We start from the raw sequence: 21,899 nt of genomic DNA, 5'->3' as shown, positions 1-21,899 counted from the left end.
TTCATTTTGTTGTTGTTTTTTTTAGGGCACTTGAGTTTAAAACTCTTAATAACCTCATCCTCTATTGCCAGTTTAGTGGTCTATGGTGCTATTTAACAATTATTTGTTAATTGTGCTAATTAAATTAAATGCCACAGAATGATCCAAGTAAGGGGAAAGAGACATTTGTCTTCCTCTGCTATGTCTTTCAAAGTCATTCATTAAAACAGCAAGAGTATTGTAGGTGATTTGGGAAGGATTATGGGACAATCCATAGTCCCAGAGGAGAATTTATAAAATGCCATGACTCACCTTGCTATTAAGCCGCCCGCAGGCTGGTGTGAAACCTTTTGTTTTGTGGTAGATCCTCAAAAGTAGGGCACAAAAACCCAACTTTCATTTAAGAGTATATACACGTATCTAAAAGGTTACGCACCTGGTATTTTGCCCACTCTGCTTGTCAGCCTCAAAGAGCTATGGGAGCTGGTCTGGCAGTAATTAATGCAAACGGTCTTTTAGAGCTGTGTTTTCCATTGTGATTTCTGACACTTATGTGTTTCACAAATCTGCCCCCTGTGCCATAAATGCATTGTTATGCAAATTGCTACCACAACGTCGTGCAATCTCTTAGCGTGATGAATGTGGAACTTTTAATTACGTGTTAGTGTTTAAAACTTTTCATTTCTTTCCAGATTTGTATATTCTACTGGCTAGCTTACATTGATGAACTGCCTCATACTAATTACGATCTTCATAGGGAGTAGAAAAAATGCAAATATAAGAAAGAGACAAATGTCAGTCATCCATTTTCTAAGATAATTGGAGAAAAATAACACACTTCTTGGACATCGCAAAGTCTTCGAATCTTTCACTTTTAATCCATTAATCAGTATATTTGTATTGAGAACGACTTTGGGCCCCACACTTGACTAGTCAATAGTCCCCCAACTGGCCTAACCCATAGGCATCTAAATCCCTCCCTCTCACCCTCCCCCACTGCTGGCAGTGGCAGTTCACATTTCTAAATGCAAATCTCGTCCTGTTACTCCCCTGCTTAGGACCTTTGAGTGGCTCCCCATTACCTACAGGCACAGATCCAGACTCCCCGTGTAACCGAACTAAGGGGACTTTGCTCCTTGGTGAGTTATAGGCAGAGATGACAGCAGGTGGGGCTGTGGCACAAAGTAACCTTTATTTGCAGCAAATAAGGAGATTGAGGGAAATAACTGACTCCCCAAGTGGGGCAAGTGGGTTTCTTTTATTTCGGTTTAGGATAGATATTTAGAAAGGGGAGTTCTGTCCTTGCATGTAGAGGGGGCCATAGTTGTGCATGCATACTTAGGAAACATGCCTATACGTGCATCATGTTATGTTAATGAGGTTTGCGCTCTTCCTTGGGTGGAGATTTTAATATTATAATGAGGTAGAGGTAACTGTCAGACACCCTATAGTCCATCTGGCCGCCAGTGGTCGAGGCCACGGGTCTGGGCCAGCCAAAGCTCTTCCCATTGTTTGCCTCTAAAAGATAGGGTTAATGTTCCTGTGAAGAAGTGGGGGGATGGTCCATGGAGGTCTTGCCGGTGACCGTTTTAACCTCGTTAGCCCTGTGGGGCGTGGTTTCGCCCAGCCTGGCATAGGCCTTTCCTGAGTGTGCCTGCCTAACACTTTAGCCTTCTTTCTTCCATGCCACCACATTGCACCTCTGGTTCCCTGAATAAGCCAAGGCACATTTTGTCCCTGTGCCTTTCCTCATTCAAGCTGTTCCCTTTATGATGCCTTTCTCCTAGCCCTGCCACTCCCAGTCACTTGCCAGACATCTGATTCTCATTCAAGATGACCATGTATTGATTGCTTAGCTATGATGAGTCCTTCACTAGCCTAGGTCTTGACCATCTTGATGACCACCGCCATCATCATGAACATGATCTCTACAATTTATTGCCTAGTATTATGTGCTAGACTCTGCCCTAAGTGCTTTAAACTCATGCTCTTCCTAAACACTGGAGCAACACCGTAGAGTACTTCTTTCCTCATTTCTAGACACAATGAAATGTGACTTTCCTGGTGTCAGAGTTACTGTGTAGCCAACTCCAGATTTTAGTTGAGGTCTTCCTCCAATGCTTCTTCTTTTTCTAATATCCTGCATTCATTTATTTATTGGAAGATTGGCTGATTAAATATGACATTGATTAGGATGTAGGACTTTAGAATATATAATATCACGAGAAGATCAAGTAGAATTCCTCTTATAAAGGAAACCATATTTGTTATGTAAGGGCTTGGAGGAAAGATGAGACCCCCAAGGAGCCTGAATGTGGTTAGAACTGTTCTTGTGTCAGATAAGAAAAAGCAATTTGCCTGCAACCATGTGTCATCTGATTTATTTATGGCTTCCCTGAGGTTACCTGGGCCCCATATTGAACATGAGAAGCCAGTATATGGCCACCAGAGACAGGACCCTGAAATACAGAGTCCTCTGGCCCAAAAGAAGCTCTGATTCTTGAACAGTCTACATGGCAGGAGAGAGTTGGGGAACGGGTAAGAGTAGAATGCCTGATTATTCAGTATACGCAACTTAAACCATCATGACAGTGTCACGCTGTGGATCCGAGCTGGGACAATAGGTTAAATATTATACAGGCCAAACTGAGGTATGGCTCATTGATGAGCAACTATGATAATGATGGTCAGCACTTATTGAGTACTTACTGTATACTTAGCCATACCCATCATCTCATCTTGTTCTCACTTATAACCCATGATGCACAAGTACTCTTCTTAACCCTATTTTCTAGATTAGGAAGCTGGATTAGAGAAATCAAGTAATTTGCCCAAAGTAACAAAACCAGATGTCAGGGTTGAATTCAAGCCTGAGCAACAGACTGCAAATCTCCCTCTTGCACCCAGTGCCCATTTTGTAGCCCTGGCACTGGGTAATTCTGACAGTGTTGGGCCTCCTCAATGCCAGCTGTGACCAACACCACCCAGCAGAGCACCAGTCTGCTCTGGCTGCCAGCATGCAGCACTTTTGTGCCCATGACCTGGGGGAAAAGTGACAACTTCTAGGACCTTTATTTAAAAATTATTAAAAATTTAAAAATTGGGTCCTTTTTTTTTTAATTGGCTATACCTCTTTAGGCTTTAAAAAGCAAAAGCCACCTTGGACATATTTCTTTCTCCATGTGATTTTTGTTCCAGTGAATGGAATGACTTAATTAATAAGCTACAGTGAATTTCTATCACGTAGAATTTGGGTGGCAGAGAAACTAGGGAATGAGCTTTGAAGTTAGATGCAGATTCTAGTTGTGATCACACCTCTAATAGCTGTGTGACCTTGATTTAATTACTGAACTTTTCTGACCTTGGATACTTCATTGGAAAAAGGGGAATAATAGCAACCTCATTCACTAATGATTTCATAACCAGTGCTTATAATCGATAGGTTCTAGACAAATATCTTTAATAATTAAGTATTAACCTTATTGTTAGTACTGTTAATAAGTACTGTTTTTTGGCATGCTTAATAAGTCCCTGGCATTATGTTAAGCACTTTTAATGCACTATACCATTGTATTCTTCCTTAGTGTTGGAGCCTACAGTTATTATTGCCCATTTTATACCTGGGAAAACAAAGCTCAGAGAGTTTAAGAAACCTGTCTGAGGTCACACAACTAAGCAAACAGTAAAGCTGAGTGTCTGGGCTCTAAACAGATATGCTAATATATCCTAAACAACCTCCTCCCCATTATGTCTTTTTCCTACTTCCAACTCCCACTTCAAAATAATTGGTATTTTTAACCACAACTCCTAGTTTAAAATGTCTACTCTCTCAATTATGAGTTAAGCCACCAAATTAGTAATCAGTTTCCACTTGAAAAATATTGTAGATGAATATTCTCATGAAAGATGATCATAATATATTAAGTTCTTTAAAAGGTTACAAAATTATATTGTGACTCATCCAAGTCAGTGCAAAACAAAGCAGGGAAAAAAAGGAACAAAAGACTTGGCCAACATTCCACAAAAGAAAAAAAAGTAAATGTTCCATACATATATGAAAAGGGCGTTGAACTGCATCGGTAACCAGCAGAATGCGGTTCAAATCACAGTGGGATGTACACACATAAGAATGGTGACCTTTTAAAATCTGACCTTCCCTAGTGTTGATGAAGATGTAGTATATGACAAACTCCTGTACAGTCCTACCAGGAAACAGGGACATGGATGTAGCCACTTTGGAAAACAGTGTGGCATTGTCTTGTAATGTTTGCACTTGCCTTAAGTTAAGAATTCTGCATGTACATATATGAGAGATGCACACACGTGTACCAGGAGACACATACAAGTATGTTCAAAGGAGCATTGCTTATAATTGCTAAAAACTAGAAGTGGTATACCTCAAACTTCCATCAGAACAAACAACTACACTGTGATATATGCACACCATGGATCACTGTTTTGCAGGGACCATGGACTAGGGCTGCATGAATGTTACAATGTTAAGTACAAATTGCAAGACAGCAAAATATTCAGGGTATGGTTTCACTGATAAAAAGTTTAAGACTTAACAGACTTAAGGATATTGCTTAAGGCTGCATATGGAGTAGCAAAACTATGAAGAAAAGCAAGGAATCATGACCAAAAACAGCATGACAGTGGCTTCCTCGAGTGAGAAGGAAGAAGCTTAAACATGTTGAGCTTTGGGTGCCAGTAGTGTCTGAAAGTTCCAGTTCTTGACCTGTGTAAAAACTTCATGAGTGTTTGCTTTTAATTACTTGTTAAACTGTACAACTAAGTTTTAAGTATTATATTTCACAATAGAAAGTGTTTAAAACTGTATTATAATATTAAGAATATACACACACACACACGTAATGTGGTCTGAAATAATGCATTTCAGTGGGTTCATAGGGGTTATTGCTGGGTGAGGAAGTGGCAGAAATGAAGAAAAAGTGTATTTTCTCATTTTTGTACAATGAACACGTAACATTTTATAAAAATGGAAATAATGTATTTAAATATTTATTTCCATGTGATGACAGAGTCTCGATCTGTCACCTTAACCGGAAAACTTAAACTCCATACAGTAGCAGCTAGTAACAGTTTAACTTCCTGTTTACTTTGTCTTTTTTTCACTAGTCATCATTCCATTCATTGGCAACCTCAATCTCATTTATAATTTCGCATTTATAAAAAAGAAAGCAAGAAGTATATATGTAGCACATTAAGTACTTAAATGAACAGTGGTATTTTTTTAGCCTTGCATTGGATTTTCAGGGGAATTCAGAAATGCTGGAGGGAAACAGAATAGTCATCTCGCTAGTGAAGTGGGAGATGCTGGAAGGCCAGAGACAAGGTAGGCTGGACCCAAGAAGCAAACTTTCCAGTCTCATACTCCACCCTACTGGCCCTGAGTGGGCTGGCCCCGTATCCCATGTATCTTTGCACATGATCCCCCCACCTGGTTGTATCCTTTCCTTCTTGGCAATTCTTCTGCATACTTCACATCTCAGCTCAAGAGTTACCTTCTTTGGGGAAGCCCTACCTGGCTTCTCCTGGGAGCTCCCGGAGAGAAATCTTTACTCAGGACTCCAGGCTGGCACTTGCTATGTTATCTTGTCTACTTATTTACATGCCCCACTACTTGGTGACTTTCAGGGGAAGGATTTTGTCTTTTCACCTTGGAATCTGCAGCAGCTAATACCATATAAAGCACAATGGGGCCACCCAATAAATATATGATGAATGAATGAATAAAAGAATATGAAGGACCTTTTAAGGAATAAATAGTTCAGAAAATAAGAAAGGGCTGATGCAGCCTGTGGAGCAAAACAGAATATTAACATGAGGGTACTTATTTAATACTAACTAGACCATGCTAGGGATTTTTATTTATGGGCAGAAAATGTTAGCTCTGAAAAGCACAATTTTATTATGCTTTCAAATTAACGTGAAAGTAAATCATTAGGTCGAATGAGACAAACAATCCAGACCATTTCTTTCATTTAGGCTTACCTCACTAAAACTGCCACAATGAATAAAACCTTAATCTCTGTTTGTATAGTTTCAAAAATACAAAGTATTTTCCCACCACAACTTACTTATTCCCACTTTCTCACTACCTAATAGATCATGCAGTGTCTCGATTCCCCAGGAGAGCTGGTTATTTTCTTTCCACAAATCCATCATATGCAGAACTTTACTCATTTTGTTTCTAACAGTGTGTAAAGTGATTTCTCATTACTCACTTAGGACATGTCTGTTTATTATGTAGGGAGAGAGAAGTACTGGAGAAGAAATAATAAGAAGAAAATAAGAGATTTCAAAATGTTAGGAATCTATCTAATCTGAAGGTTGATTTCATTTCCCACAGAGGAAGAACATAATTAGTAATAATAACCAACTTGTTTGTTTATAAATGTTTACTGAGTGGGCAATTCTCCTGTAATGTGTTGTCTAATGGGGAATATAAACAGGTAGAAGGTCTAGAGTATAATAAAGTTGTAGCCACAGATCATGTTGGCAGTATCTAGTGACCTCTAGGTTGAGATCTGAAGGATAAGTTGGAGCAGAGCTAACTGGAGGCCAGAGGATAAAGGAGGCTGCTTCAGAATTCCACAAGAGAAGTGACACTGGTCTGAATGAACTTGCAGTAACTATGCAAACAGAAGTGGACTTCTGTTTTAAGAGAGATGTGTGGTTATATTCACAGGATTTAGCATTTTATTACATGTGAAGAAGTGAGAAAAGGGGAGGAAATGAGGATGAAATCAACATTTCTGGTTTAGCCCTAAATCACTTTTACTGAGAGAAGGCAGGACTGAGAAGAAGTTTTTTTAGGTGACAGGTTCAGTTTTGGGTGTATTAAGTGTCATGTGCATGGGAGGTACCCAAAAAGGAGACATTTATATATAGGATGGATATATATGTATGTGTGTATATTTAAATCTATCGATTGATCAATAGATATAAATTTGGAGTACAAAAAATAGGAATTCCATAAAAAGGAAACAGAGAAGTCAGAGGGGAGGAAATTGCCGAAGTAACACTTAAAGAAATTTCCCACAACTCCTAGGATGAGGGTTTGCAGACTAAAATAAAGGAATGATGCCAAGTGCCCAATACAACTAATGCAAAAAGACCCACAACAGGACATATCAGTATGAAATTCCACAACACAGGGAAAAAGAAGAGGCACCAAGAGCTTCCCAAAAGAGCAAACAGATCACATACAAAAGGATGAAATTTATAATGGCATCAGACTCCTCAATAGCAGCCCTGCAAGCTGAACGAGAAATGCATTCACAGTTCTGGGGGAAATGATTACCATATTAGAATTCTGGATTAAGCCAATCAATTATATAAAGAAATTTTCAGCCATGGACGATGTCAGATAATTTACCTCCTATGTACATTTCTCTGGAACGTCAAAAACGAAATGTGCTCTACCAGAATAAGGAAGCAGACCAAGAAAAAGGAAGACATGAGGTCCAGAAAAAAGGGACCCTACATAGGAAAGAGGCAAAGGAATTTCCCAGAATGATGATGAAGGAAGGTTTTAGGATGACAGCCCTGCAACAGTCTTAGAAATTACCAGTCCAGAGCAAAATGGAGAATTGAGGGTTCCAGGAAAATAAAACAGAACCTTTTACATGATTGTGAGAAGAGACTTGTGCTCTGATAGTGTTTTGGTGGAGAATTAGCAAAATATATAGAAATCTAAGCGAACAAAAACCAAGGCAGCTATTAAATCCAGGGAAAATAAAAAGCCATACAAGAAAATTGATCAATTGTGAATAATATTCATGTAATTGTAACAAGATGAACAGTGAATTTTGACTTAATCAAAAGTTATGGTACAACTGTATTGATGAGGGAGGTGGTGTAGTAGCAAGCCTATGGAGAGCAAAATTGTTATTTTCTGTAGTAGGAAGATATTAAAATAGGTCTGAAGTGTAAATATCAAGATATAGCAGTATAAACCTGTTACTTAGATACATAAAGATAAATATTAGGAAAAATAGCTGAAAAAATTAAAAGTGATGAGTATGAATTGGGCATATGGAGGGTGGGATACTGCTAAGTTTTGTTTCAAGCCTGTGGACTGATCTTTTAGAAAGATTCAGATGTCAAACTTTGTTGTTTTTTTTTTTTTAATAGGTTAAAAGAAGGAATGCAAAAGATAAAGAGAAAAAGTAGAATTACTGTCCTGTGTTGTGGCTGCAGTTATAGCCGATGACTGTAAATCTGATGGCCCCATCTGTGTCATTGTGTCTTCTAGCTGGACTAGTGGAAGATGACAACTAGGTTAGGCTAGGGTTGGGTTCTGCAGATACTTGTGACCATGGTGGTTTCTGATATTAGAGCAAGAGTGTGGAGAGGAGGATAGTAGAAGTGAAGGACATTGGGATCAACTTTAGATTGGATAGGAAAGGAGGTGAAGACAGGATGAGCCTAGTAGTTTGGGGGTAAAGGGATTCATAGTCTAGATTAGGGAAATGAACTGATGGAGTGGCAGTAACATAGTGAGATGGCTGGAGGATAGAAGGTTGTGTTCCAAAGTAGAGTAGGTCAATTTCAGAGGTGAAGTTCTAGTTGATGACAAGATCCAGGGTGATGCCCAGGGGTCCTGATTAAATATGCCTGGCAGGAGTTGCAGATGTCAAAGGACTGAAAGGCTGGGATGTCAGATGAGTTAGGCATGAGATCATTGACATTTCTAGGGTGATGGCAGGACCTGGGGTAAACAGGAAGTCCATACCTGGGGGTAAGTGAGGAACAGTAACCTTGCTGTAGGTAACAATAGGGAACAGTGTTGGCGTAGACCAGAACATTAGAACATCGAAGGAAAAGGGGTTTCACGTGAGCATGGAGGCTTCAGGTTCTGGTGGGATACTAGATAGTTTGAAGGGGACCTCCTGAGTCAAAGATAAATTGGGTGAGGAGGATAAGGACAAGTGGGGACCATTTGAGAAGTTTGCTCTGGGAGAGATTGAGGATGAAAGTAGAAGAGGGAGCTTATTTAGCAAAGTGTAACAAGTTCCATGCAGTATGGACAGAGAGAGAGAGGAAGGCTGGGTCACGGGGTGGAAAAGAGATAGGGATTCACTGGCTTCCAGCTTTAGAAAACAAATGTCTTGTCTCTTAGTCTGGTCTCTTAGTCCCCACCCAAAATAGAAGACCTTTAGTATCTACATGCTCCTGCCCTCTCCCTTGACTCCACTCTGAGTGTCCTCACCCGGGCCCCATCCTACTGCCCTTTAGACTGTCATGTGGGGTCAGACTCACCTGGATTCACTGTGTTTCTGAGTACAGGTAGGCGGGCAGGCCATAGGATTCATTATGTCTCAGGACTCACTGGGGCTATTGCAATGAAATGCAGGCTAAAAGGAGGGCAAGAAATCACAGGTTCAGAGCTTGGCTCAGCCACATACTGGTAAATGTGGCTATGTTACAACCTCCATACCTTCACTTTCTTCATTTGCCAATTAATGGTACCAGTAGCAATAGCAACAGAGTTTAGAAGTGGGGAGTTTAGAAGTGAGATAACATACACGGAAGCAACTGCAAGCTAGTTCCAGGCATTTATAAATGCGAATATATACATTCAACAAAAGTACTATCTCCATGACAGCTCATACCAGTCTCTTTCACTGGAACAGCGCCTGATGCATATTTGGTGCTTAATAATGAATGAGTAAGAGTATATTGGGGCCGGGGGGGGAATATATTATTTGATACATTCCTATCTAGATAATGTTTCTGTGCTCCATTCTATTCAAACTCTATAAATCTTCCCTTGAAATGTTCCCACATTCCATTTATCTTTTAAGTGACATCAGAATCCCTGCTTCCTGATTACATCATTCATTTTTTTTCCTATTTACCTCTTTTCAGTTACACTGGCACAATAGTAATTACTTGCATTGTTGCCACGTTTGCATTTCATTTTTCTTTTGGCTCCTCTCCATCTTCCTTCCATTCTTGTTCCTTGTCTGGGAGTGGGTCCGTAGGGCCAGGAAAGAATCAGCCCTATTACCGTGGCTTTGACAGGTGCATAGTGTGCGACTGTTAGACAGATGGGGGATAAAGTCTATTGCTGTGTATATTTCTTTATCCTTTTTTGTTTCCTATCTTTCCTTAGTTATACTGAGATTGACTCGCATGTACACATGGCCCATTGTGTGGAGGTTCAGAGCCTGTAAATATTCCCTTTGATTTTTTTTTGACATGCTTATTTAGTTTTATGAAACAAGAATATAGCATTCTTCTAACCATTATCTTAAATCTATTTTTTCCCATTTTGAGGTGCTCAGTCAGGACCCTGAATGACCCACTGTCATTTACCATTACATTTTGTTTTTAAGATACCAGCCTCATCCTCAGAGCAAGCCCATCATTCTTGGCAGCTTTCCTCATATTCTCACAGCTCCCAGGCAACCCGGCAAGTGGTCTCTGCCTTAAGCACCCATGATGAACGGTGTGTCCATTACTTTTATGATGTGCAGCTCAGGACTAAAACACAAAATGGGTCTTCTCCCAGCAGCTGCAATAGTCACTCACATCACTGTGGAAGGCCTTGTCCACATGAGAAACTGAGCTGTACACTGTTCTTTTTTTTTTTTTTTTTTTTTCTGAGCGACTGTGTATGGATTGCCAGTCAGAACCCTTCAACTTAGACCTTTGGGAGGTTTTTGCTGCTTTATGTAGAGCGTAACACTTCAGGACCATTTGAAGGTATAGTAATTGTCTGCACTGGGGTGGATATGATCAGTAACAGGGTTTCAAATCAAAACTATGATCTTATCCTTTGATTCCAATGAGGCTGGCATTTCTTCCCCTCCCAGCACCTTCTCCCTTCCACCCCAAAAGCGCCACCAACAGGGCTCTGATTTTGTATACATACATCCTTTTATATAGCTCTGAATCTCCATGTGCAGAAGGTACACTGAGGTACGCAAGAAGTAGCTTTGACCAATTATGAACCCCTAAGAGATGAGCATGTATATATATATCTGTTAAGGAGCTATTTTCTCTAGCTGACCTTCTCAGGCCTTGTCTGGTTGCAAGTCACAAAAACCTAATCAAACTACCTTAGGCAAAAGAGAATGCTAAAGGTCAGAAGGATTTGGGCTCACATAACTGACAAGTCCAGGTGATATTGCTAATGTGAGGTAGGGCTGTACCCAGGTCCTTAAACAGTGACATCGTGAATGATTTTTTTTTTTTCTCCTGTCCCCACGTCCCCCTCTCTTGGCAAAGGCTCTCTCCGCACGGAGTCAGAGATAGTCAAAGGCAGTTCAGGCTTACATCCCACCAGTTTAGGCATCAATCAGAAAAAGAATTATTTTCTAGTAATTCCAGCAAAATTTGTAAGATAAAGGCTCTCATTATCCCAATCTGGATTTTGTTTTCCTTCTCAAACCAGGATGCTCTGTCACTCCAGCATGATGCAGAGCTCTGATTGGGCAGGCCTGGGTCACAGGCCCATCTCCAGATCCAGGTGTATCAGCCCCCCCCCGCCCCGCACCACACACACACCAATCACGTGGCCCATGAGGAGGGAAGGCTTAGTTCCCCCATGTGAGCATGGGTGCTTTAAAAGAAGCTGATCAGGCCAAACAAGAGATGTCCGCTAGAGGTATATAGTCTACACTAGGGGAAAGTAACAGGGAAGGCTGAACAGGGTTTAAGGAAAGACAAATATTCAAGAGGGGTTGAGGAAATTAGTAAAAGCTTCAGAAATAAGTGACGGGGCCTCAGGAGATTCATACAGACCAAGAAATTAATGCTTTTTTGGTGAGTAAAAAGAGTTTCCTCATTTATTCATTCAGTTAGATACAGAAGGTATTATCATAGGTTAAATAATGCCCTAATCAGAACCACTGAGCCTTACCTTCCATGGCCACAGGGGCTTTGCAGCTGTGCTTAAGTTAAGGGTCTTGAGATGGGGAGATGATCCTGAATTAGGTGGATAGACCCAGTGTAATCACAAGGGTCCTCATAAGCAGAGGGCAGGAGTAGTTAGAGAAGGAGACGTGAGGACAGAAGCAGAGATCGGGGTGATGTGCCTTGAAGAGGGTCGAGGCGGCCACTCACCAAGGAACACCGGAAGCTGAAAAAGGCAAGGAAACAGATTCTTCCCTGAAACTTCCAGAATGAGCCCTGCTGGCACATTGTCTTTAGCCCAGTGAAACTGACTCCATGCTTCTGGCCTCCCAGAACTATAAGAGAATAGATTTGTGTTGTTCTAAACCACTCGTTTGTAGTCATTTGTCCCAGTGGCAACAGGGAATAATACAGAAGCTTTCAGTGAAGAGAGGTGAGCTGAATCTGGGGATGATCAGGAGTGGGCCAAAGCCAACAAAGGAGAGATTGAGCACTCCAGCCTAAGACAACAGCCTAGGTGAAGATAAGAATGTCACATGGAAACTGCGGTGTCCACTGCAGGGCCCATGGCAGAAGAAGCAGGGCCCTGGAGGTTGCATACCCCATGTCATATAGTCGGGACTTGCTGCCGAAGACCAGGGAAAGCTTTGGAACGGCTTTAAAAGGAAAATCATATGCTCTGGTTAATGATTAGGAAAGGTCATCCCATTAAGAAGGATGAGTCAGGTAAACATGAAGAAGGTAAGACGCAGGACCAAGAAATCACTTAGGAGATTTTTCCAGCTGTCCCAGTGAGAAATGATGAGAACTGAGCTAGGGTAAATAGTGTGAATGGGAACAGGGCCAGATGCAGGAGCTGCTTTATGAGGCAGACAAGTAGTGGCTGATTAGATGTGGGAGCATAAAGAAGAGGACTTGCTGGCTTCTGGTTTCAGTGACCAGGGAAACAACTGACCAAGAAAGAAAATCTAGAAAGAAGAGTTATTTGAGAAGAAGAAAATTCGTTCCAGTTGGGGTGTGGTGATCTGGTCGTCTGGTAGGTTGTGGTGGTGTCCAGTTGGCTGCTAAAAACAGGTCTGGATCTCAGGAAAGATGTCTGGGCGCATCTGGATTGGAAATGACAGAATTGATGGTCAGTGGCATGTGCAACTTGGTGGTGCAAGCATGCTGGGAAGTCAGGAGCATCCAGAAGGGTAGACCAGGAGAAAGGTGAGGCAGAACTCTGAGACAGCTTTACTCCGGTGCAGGCAAAGGAGGAAGCCACAGTGAAGGGGAGAGAGAGAGTGTCCAGAGCGACAGGAGGAAAGCCATGAGGCCAGAGCCCTGTCTGGCATTCCTAGATACTCAGAGGTCTTACAGAGTTAGGTGAAAGCTTATGGTACACTTCAAAATCATTAAGGCTGAGTCTGGATTGCAAGAAAACTGCAAAAAGTACTGAAAGCCTTCACTAATTGCTGTAATTTTCTGTGCCATCAAGAATTCCCAGAACCACACAGGAGTTTTCTAGGCAGCGCTGTGTTCCTATGGGAGGGACCGTGAAACCTTCCATCAGAGTTGTAGAATTGGGTGCACTAGGCTGGTTTCTCTCCTCATCCTTTCATGGATCAGACAAATTATTTTCATTTTGGTTTTGGTTTCACTCCTTTTATTGTTTATTTCTTACTATAAAAGTAATATGTGGTCATCATAAAAAATGAAAACAATGCAGAAGCGTAGTAAAATAAAAAGTAATATCCCCTCAATCCTGCTGCTCAGAGGTAACCATTATTAACAACTTGGTGCCTTTCTTTCAAAACTTCTTATATAGTTTAACGTATAATACAGATAACATTTTGTGTTATAAAAATGGGATAATACCATGCATAGAGTTCAACAACTAGCTCTTTTATTTATCATGGACAACTTCCGTGCTGGTACAATATAGAGCTACTTCATTCTTTTTAATGGCTGCATAAAAGTACATGGTATGGATATACCACAATTTATTTAACCATTTCCCAGTGTGCATTTTAATGATTTACTCTCCTTTATTATTGTGAATAATGTATGAAGTTTCTTTGCACATAATCTTTTCCCTTAAGCACAGCTGCAAAACCCCTATGGCCATGGAAGGTAACACTCAGAGGTTCCAAAGAGAGATCTGTAGGAGCAGGACTGCTAGGTCAGGTATATCGATATTTAAATTTTTGATAGAAGCAGGCAAATCATACTCCACGAAGTCTGAATGAAAAATATTGAGACACTGAATAAATATTCATGTTTAATTTTCTTCTAAAATAATATGTTTAATGCAGACTTTTGGCTTTTAACATTTCAGCTCCCATGAGTCCCAGTACCTTTTTGTATTTGTTGATAGCTAAAATCTGAGCAGAAGGAGGGATGAGAAGAATGAAGTGAGCCATAGATTGGGTTCTCTGCAGGGTGGGTCTGGCTTCGGTGGAGTGAAGTGGTGGCTTTCGGGACCCCAGGTTCCAGCCTTCTGTAAGCCCTGAAGTACCTGAGCAGGACATTTTGAAAGAAGCCCGGTGGGAAGGAGGAGACAAGAGACGGAATTGACTGAATGACCACACTGGGCCAGGATGGATGTGGCCCTGTGGTTGACGCTTAGGATCTAGTGGGGAAGGCAGACAATAAACAAACAGAGGAGGGTATCACGTATTTGAGGTACGATACACACTATGAAGAGGAATGAAGTAAGTGAAGGGGAGAGTGGCAGGGGGCAGGAGGGCTGTTTCACCTGTGGTGTCAGGCACGGCCTCTCTGAAGATTATCATTTGTGCAGAGACCTGAATGAATGGATGGGTGAACCATGCTCAAGGTCTTGGGGAAACATGCTCTGTGCAGAAGGAACTCCTGCTAAATGGAGCTGAATGGAGGATGGGAGGAGGCGTGGCTTCAGCATGGCTGGAGTGCGTGAGCAGGGGCAGAGTGATGCCACATGTGTGTTAGAGTTCTCCAGAGAAACAGAACCAATAGGATATACATACATGTGCATGTAATACATTTTATATAGAGACAGAAGATATAGAATATATATATTATATATATAATTTATATATTATATAATATAAAATCTGTTGTTATAAGTAAATACTTTATATATATAAAGAGATTTCTTATGAGGCATTGGCTCACATGTTTGTGGAAGCTGAGAAGTCTCCAGGTCTGCAGTCGGCAAGCCAGAGACCCAGAGACAGCTGATGGTGTACGTTCCAGTCTGAGGGCAGAAGACTGACATTCCTTCTTGGTCAGCCTTTTGTTCTGCCCACACCTTCAGCAGATTGTAGGACGCCTACTCCCATTGGGGAGGGCAGTCTGCTTTCCCCAAATTTAAATTGTCTACCAATTTAAATTTAATCTCATCTAGGAACACCCAGAAAAATGTTTGACCAAACGTCTGGGCACCCCGTGGCCCAGTCCAGTGGACACATAAAGTTAGCTACCACAGTGTGTCTATGAAGTAGGCAGGAGACCACATCATCTGGGGCTGCGCTGCTCAGTATGGTGGCCGGGGGCTCGTGAGCCATTATTGAGAACTCAAAATGTAGCCAGTGCCAGATGTTGGAGTGACACTGAATATGTTGGGTGAAATCAAAAATGTTATTACAATTAGTTTCACTACGCTTTTTACTTTTTAAATGTTGTTACAAGGAAATTTTAAATAACACAAGTGGCTCATATTGTATTTCTGTTGGCAAGAGCTGGTCTATAGGGCCTCACAGATGTGACAAGGAGTTAACAGTTCATTCTGAGTATCTTGGAAGGTGCTCAGAGGGTTTCGAGATTGAGAATCACTTGCTCTAACTTAGATTTGAAGCAATTCATCTGCTACTGTGGGAGAATAAGCTGGAAAGGAGCAGGAGTGGGAACAGGAGATCAGGTAGGAGGCTCTAGTGGGGAGGACGAGGAAGTGGTGGCGTTGGGTTCTACAGGAGCAGCAGAGGGGAGGGAAGTGGTCAGCCCTGGGATGTACTCAGAGGAGAACCAACAAGCTTTGCTAATGGGTCAAATGGGGGCAGGGAGCAAAGACACAAACCAAGATGACTCCTAGTGTTGGGGCCTGAGCACAGTGAGTGAATGATGGTGCCACTTACCAAGATGTGAAAGACTGAGGGTGTGTTAAACTAAATGCCATGAAGCATATTGAAAATAGGAAGAAAAAAAGCAACAGGGGAGAAATACAAAAGAGAAAGGGTGCCTGGGTAGCTCAGTCAGTTAAGCATCTGCCTGTGGCTCAGGTCATGATCCCAGGGTCCTGGGATCGAGCCCTACATTGGGCTCCCTGCTCAGCAGGGAGATGGTGACAGGTGTGTGGGGGGACAAGCAGAAGGCCGGTGAGCAAGGATGGAGAGGTAGTGAGGCAGGTCCAGTGGTGAGGGGGAAGTGGGAACCCAGTCAGGCCAGAAAAGAATGAAAGATGGGGACGTTGGATCCAAATACCTGCCTCTCTCTCCAAACTCCTGGAATAATCTCTCCCCACCATCATATATACACACGCACGCATACACATACATGTACACGTACATATAAATCACCTATAATGGTGTTTTTATATAAAGGGGAAAATTGATATATTTGAACATATTAAAATTTAAAATCACAGTGCAATGAAATATACTATAAATAAATTTTAAAAAGTGAAAGGCTGGAAGATATAACTTATGTAGCAGGCAAAGAAAAGATTAATATCCAGAATAAATGAAGAGTTCTTAATACATCAGGAAGAAAAATAGGCAGAGGATTTAATTAGGCTATTTTCAAACAAAGAAATGCACATGACCAATAGGAAAAGACTCTAAGTGTCTGGCAAAAATTAAAATGATTGAGACTTCCATGTCAATAGGGTATGGGGCACGCAAAAAGAGTTACCCTCATGCACTGTTGGCTGGGAGTGTAAATTCGTAGCTCCTTGTGGAAGACAGTTGGACTGTGTCTAGCAATCCAGCAAAGGAGCAGACTCTTAATCCAACAAAAGCACTTCTATGTATTTTTCCTGAAAAGATACTCATCCCTATGTGCAAAGAAACCAGTAGAAGAATGTGTATTGCAGCATGTGTTGCTATTTTAATAGCTAAAACTTGCAAACAATCTAAATGTTCATCAATAGGAGGATGGGGAAATGAATTATGGCACACTTATTGCCTATTCACATGTGGCATTTTTTAAAAGATCTATAAATACAGGGCACCTGGGTGGCTCAGTCATTAAGCGTCTGCCTTCAGCTCGGGTCATGATCTCAGGGTCCTGGGATCGAGCCCCGCATCCGGCTCCCTGCTCCGCGGGAAGCCTGCTTCTCCCTCTCCCACTCCCCCTGCTTGTGTTCCCTCTCTCGCTGTCTCTCTCTGTCAAATACATAAATAAAATCTTAAAAAAAAAAAAAGATCTATAAATACACTGATAGGAAAAAGATCTTTAAAGATGTGGGTAGGTAAAAAGAAATTGCAATATGTGATATATTTAGCTAACCAAGCGCTGTGTTTGTATATGTGTAGGTAATATTTATAAGTACCTAGAAAGAGGTCTGGAAGAATAACCAGCAAATCGCCACCAGTAGTTAGCTCTGGAAGAAGAGTGAGGTCGCAGGCTTTGGGGAGTGGGAACTGGGACGGGTTCCGTATCTCAGGAACCATTCCCAAGCTTTACTGTTAAAATGACCTAATAAATTGTGCTGAAGTGGAGGTGGGTCTGGGTACGTCCAGGTCTGCGGTATTTCTCTACTCCTCCATCCGTGGTCCTGGGCTTTTCCGACGAAGGTGATGTAAAGGTGAGTGTCTGTGGCCGGCATTCATGGGGAAACGGCACTCTGCGCCCGGACATAATTTCCAGAGCAGCCCCATACTGTTCTTAGTTATTGCTTGCACTCAGGTTATCCCCTTCTGCTGCAGCCAGCTCTGCCAGCAGGTCCCATGAAGAAGGCCCAACTGCAGCGGAGAGAGCTCAGAGGCGCTCCAGGTCACCTCTGTGGCCCAGCTGCATGGAAATTCATTAGAGGCAGACCACGTCCCCCATGGCTCGGGTCTCAGGGATGCCAAAGTCATTAGCAGCTGTGTTCGGCTCCAGCTTCCATCTCTGTCTTCTGAAAAAGTGTTGGGGCAGGAAGAGGAGGGCAGGCTGAGTTGGTGGCTGAGGACAGTACAACTTTCATTCCCAGATAGTTTGTCAGAGGCATTCGGGTGCAGTGACCTCCAGAGACAGGGGTGTTTTTCATCAAATCAGAGGCAGCAGTGTGCTGATTCCCCTGAACGCTACAACGAAATTCCCTTTGCCCTAAATGAGTGTGTCCTCCCTGAAGCACGCGGGGTGGTGACCGTAGCAACAAATCACCCAAATGTTATTTTGTTCCCTTTGCCTTTTGTGAAGCCTCCCTTTCCACAAACAATTTGTGTTACTGTTTCAATTATAACTAGCTCTCTTTCCTTCTTTTTTCTCTTTTTAAACTCTGTCTAGGATCAAAGAAAGAAGTACAGAAAGATCAAGATGCTAATAAACCTGCTGTTTCATCTCCTAAGAGAACCGTGGCTTCAGCCACCAAGCTTCATTCACCAGGTATTTAAGAAATGTGATCGGTGTCATTTGGGGAGAAGGCTTGGACTTGTAATTTATTTGGTTCACATGTCATTAATGGAGCAGGGCCAGCCCACGTGATATGTGTGATATGTTCCAGAGCTTGAAGTACATACACTGATGTGTCCTGACTCGAGATGAAATGAACCAGCTGTTGGCATCATTTTATGTTAAAAAAAAAATATATGAAATGTTACTGTACTACTTTTAAGTGGTAGAATCTTCTCTGTGTAGGAGTATCTACTATTCCTATAGCATGTAGAAATAATTTATAATTGAAAAACAGACTTTGAAGATCTAACCTCCAGAGATAATAATATTTTCTAAAAAGAAGAAAAATAGAAAAGCAACAGATATCAAATACTTGTGATCTTGTCAATGAGGAAAGCATTTATCTTCAGATATGAATAAACTAGGTAACATCATTTGAGAGTTGAAAATCGTTTATAACTTGAAAATTCATATTGTAAGGCATGAACAGAATATTGCATTCTGTTCTCCCTTTGTAGAACAGAATACAATATAACCTCAGAACATTTTCTTTAAGCACGAAAATTGTAGCAATAATAGCAGCTACTGTTTGAGTCCTTACTGTATCCCAGGATACCAGGTACTGTTGTAAGCTCTTTAAATGTATTAATTTATTTAATGCCTGCAAGGACTGAGACAGGCACCATTATTGGCTCTCCCTTTACATGTGAAGAAATTGAGGTACAGAGATTTTCATTAGTCAAGTCACAGGAAATCAGTAGTAGAATCTCAGTTTGATCCCAGCCACTCTGAACCCTACAACTGCATTCTTAGTCACTACCTCTGTTAACCAGAAAGCTTGGAGAATAGAGAACTTATTAATATTTCTGGTTAATTGAAAATGTACAGAAAAGAAGCCCGAGCCACATGTGAGAGGGTCAGGAGACAAAACTGCGTACCCAAATAGGGTGGGAGGTCAGAGGGGGGGACCCTGTATAAATCTGGAATTTCCAAAGGGCCACACCCTCACTGGATGAATTAGGAAGAAAAAGAAAACTCACCCCATAGGATGAGGCTAGCCTCTTTCATCTTTGGCTGTGAGAGAAGATCGGGAAGAGAGACACGTTCTCCTTTAGGGATTCCTCACCCCCAATCCGCCCTGCCTCAATTTAAGAGCCAGAAAACATGCTACCTCTGTGGTCTGAAAATTCAGTTATCATGCTATAGCACTTGTGTGCACATAGCAGAATAAAATGTAACATCGTTACACACTCAAGGAAATAAGCCACCATGAGTAAGGGCCTTCTATTCCGGGGGAAGAGAGTAAAGATATTGTGTAATTTTAGACTTTGTTAAGTCAAAGATAATCAATAAAATAGAGCATATAGTTTTGAAGCAGTAGAGGGGAAAAGGTTGGGATAAGGGGTAAAAAAATATTTCAGTCAATGAAAGTGAAGGCAAAAAGGGGAGAAAGGAAAAAGAAAAAAAGAGAGAAGGATAAAAGGAAGGGAGGGAGGGAGGGAGGGAGGGAGAGGGGAGAAATTGAGAGAATAGAATAGGGGCACCTGGGTGGCTCAGTCATTAAGCGTCTGCCTTCAGCTCAGGTCATGATCTCAGGGTCTTGGGATGGAGCCCCGCATCGGGCTCCCTGCTCCGTGGGAAGCCTGCTTCTCCCTCTCCCATTCCCCCTGCTTGTGTTCCCTCTCTTGCTGTGTCTCTCTCTGTCAAAAAATAAATAAAAATTTTTTAAAAATAAAAATTAAAAGAAAGAATAGAATAAGATCTTAGAAATGAGTTTAGAGATGTCATAATGAATGTACATGAACTAAATTCTCTAGACTAAATCAAAGATTTAGATTACCAGTCTGGATTCACTTATTGAACAGTCAAAAGTATTTATTAAATGCATGTTATACACTGTGAAGTCTAGCTTTAGACTGCTTACAAAGTACACACCTAAGATAACAAGAATACTAAAAGGTTGAACATGAAAGGAAATATTTATACCAAGTAAATACGGAAACAAGAGGAAGTTTACAGTGTTACCGTTTTAAAGCATCTTTCTTGTGGTATAATTAATAAATACGAAACCACACATTTGTAAAGCATACAATTGACATGTATACACATGAGAGACCATCACCACAATCCAGATAGCAAACATATCTGTCATCCCGGAAGGTATCCTGGTGCCCCTATGTAATTCTACCCTCCTACCCCTTTGCACTCCCCAACACCCCCTCCATTCTATCTCTATAGATTAGTTTACATTTTCTAAAATTTTCTATAAATGGAATCATGTAGTATGTACTCTACTTTTCCCTGGCTGCTTTTATTCAACATGATTACTTTGAATAGTCCATTCCTTTTTATTGGTGAATAAAATTTCAGTTGCTGATACCACAGTTTATCCATTGACCCATCAATGCACCTTTGGGTTTCTACCCCAAGGCTTTGTTTATTGTAAATAAAGCTGCTCTGCATGTTTGTACAGGTCTTGATATGGACATCTGCTTTTGTTTCTCTTGGTAAATATCTAGGGGAGGAATGCCTGAGTCATATGGTAGTTATTTGTTTAACCTTTTAAAAATGTTAAAAGGTTTTCCAAACTGTTTTCCAAGATGGTTGTACCATTTTATATCCCCAAACAGTAGTGTGTGAGAGATCTAGTTCCTCCACATTTTTGCCAATATTTGGTATGGCCGGTCTTTTTAATTAAAGACATTGTAATAGGTATGAAGTGGTATCTGGGGTTTTAACTAGCATTTTCCTAATAACTAATGATGTTATGATGTTGAACATCTTTTTATGTTTATTTGACATCTGTATATGTTCTTTGATAAAATATCTATTCAAGGGGCTCCTGGGTGGCTCAGTCGCTCAAGCGTCCGACTTGATTTCAGCTCAGGTCATGAGCTCAGGGTTGTGAGATCGAGCCCTGCATCGGGCTCTGCACTAGGCATGGATCCTGCTGAGGATTCTCTCTCCCCCTCTCCCTCAAAAGCCCCTCCCCTCCTAGTCTCTTAAAAATATATACCTATTCAAATATTTTGCCATTTTTAATTGGGCTTTTTTCCATCTTATTGAATTTTGAGAGTTTTTATGTGTTTTGGATACAATTTTTTTCAGCTATGTGACTTGCAATCTCCCCCCACACACACAATCTGTGGCTTGTTTTGCCTTCTCCTAGCAGTACTTTTGAAGAGTACACATTCTTAACTTTCCTGAAGTCCAATTCATATTTTTTTTTCTTTTATAGACCATGTTTTTGAGATTATTGAAAAAATCTTTGTATCACCCTAGATCACAAAGATTTTCTTCTACATTTCTTTCTAGAAGATTTAAAGTTGGGGCACCTGGGTGGCTCAGGCAGTTAAGCATTTGCCTTTGGCTCAGGTCATGATCTCTGGGTCCTGGGATCGAGCCCCACGTCAGGCTCCCTGCTCAGTGGCGAGTCTGCTTGTCCCTCTCCCTCTGTGATCTCTCTTGCTCTCACT

The 21,899-nt window shown here is 41.3% G+C and overlaps 1 protein-coding gene across 1 annotated transcript in view; it reads left to right on the top strand.

The window, feature by feature from the left end:
• MTUS2 (microtubule associated scaffold protein 2) overlaps positions 1–21,899 on the top strand; it is a 383,491-nt gene that overhangs the window by 211,322 nt on the left and 150,270 nt on the right. Inside the window, exon 5 of the mRNA XM_045869255.2 lies at positions 18,316–18,414. Coding sequence (XP_045725211.1) covers positions 18,316–18,414 — 99 coding nt within the window. The remainder of the gene's footprint in view (positions 1–18,315; positions 18,415–21,899) is intronic.

This window comes from Mirounga angustirostris, unplaced genomic scaffold (assembly GCF_029215605.1).
Source record: "Mirounga angustirostris isolate CCGP_5_RB_7025 unplaced genomic scaffold, mMirAng1.0.hap1 SCAF_3, whole genome shotgun sequence".
In the NCBI taxonomy this organism is placed as follows: Eukaryota; Metazoa; Chordata; class Mammalia; order Carnivora; family Phocidae; genus Mirounga; species Mirounga angustirostris.
This window is presented reverse-complemented; position numbering and strand designations above follow the sequence as displayed.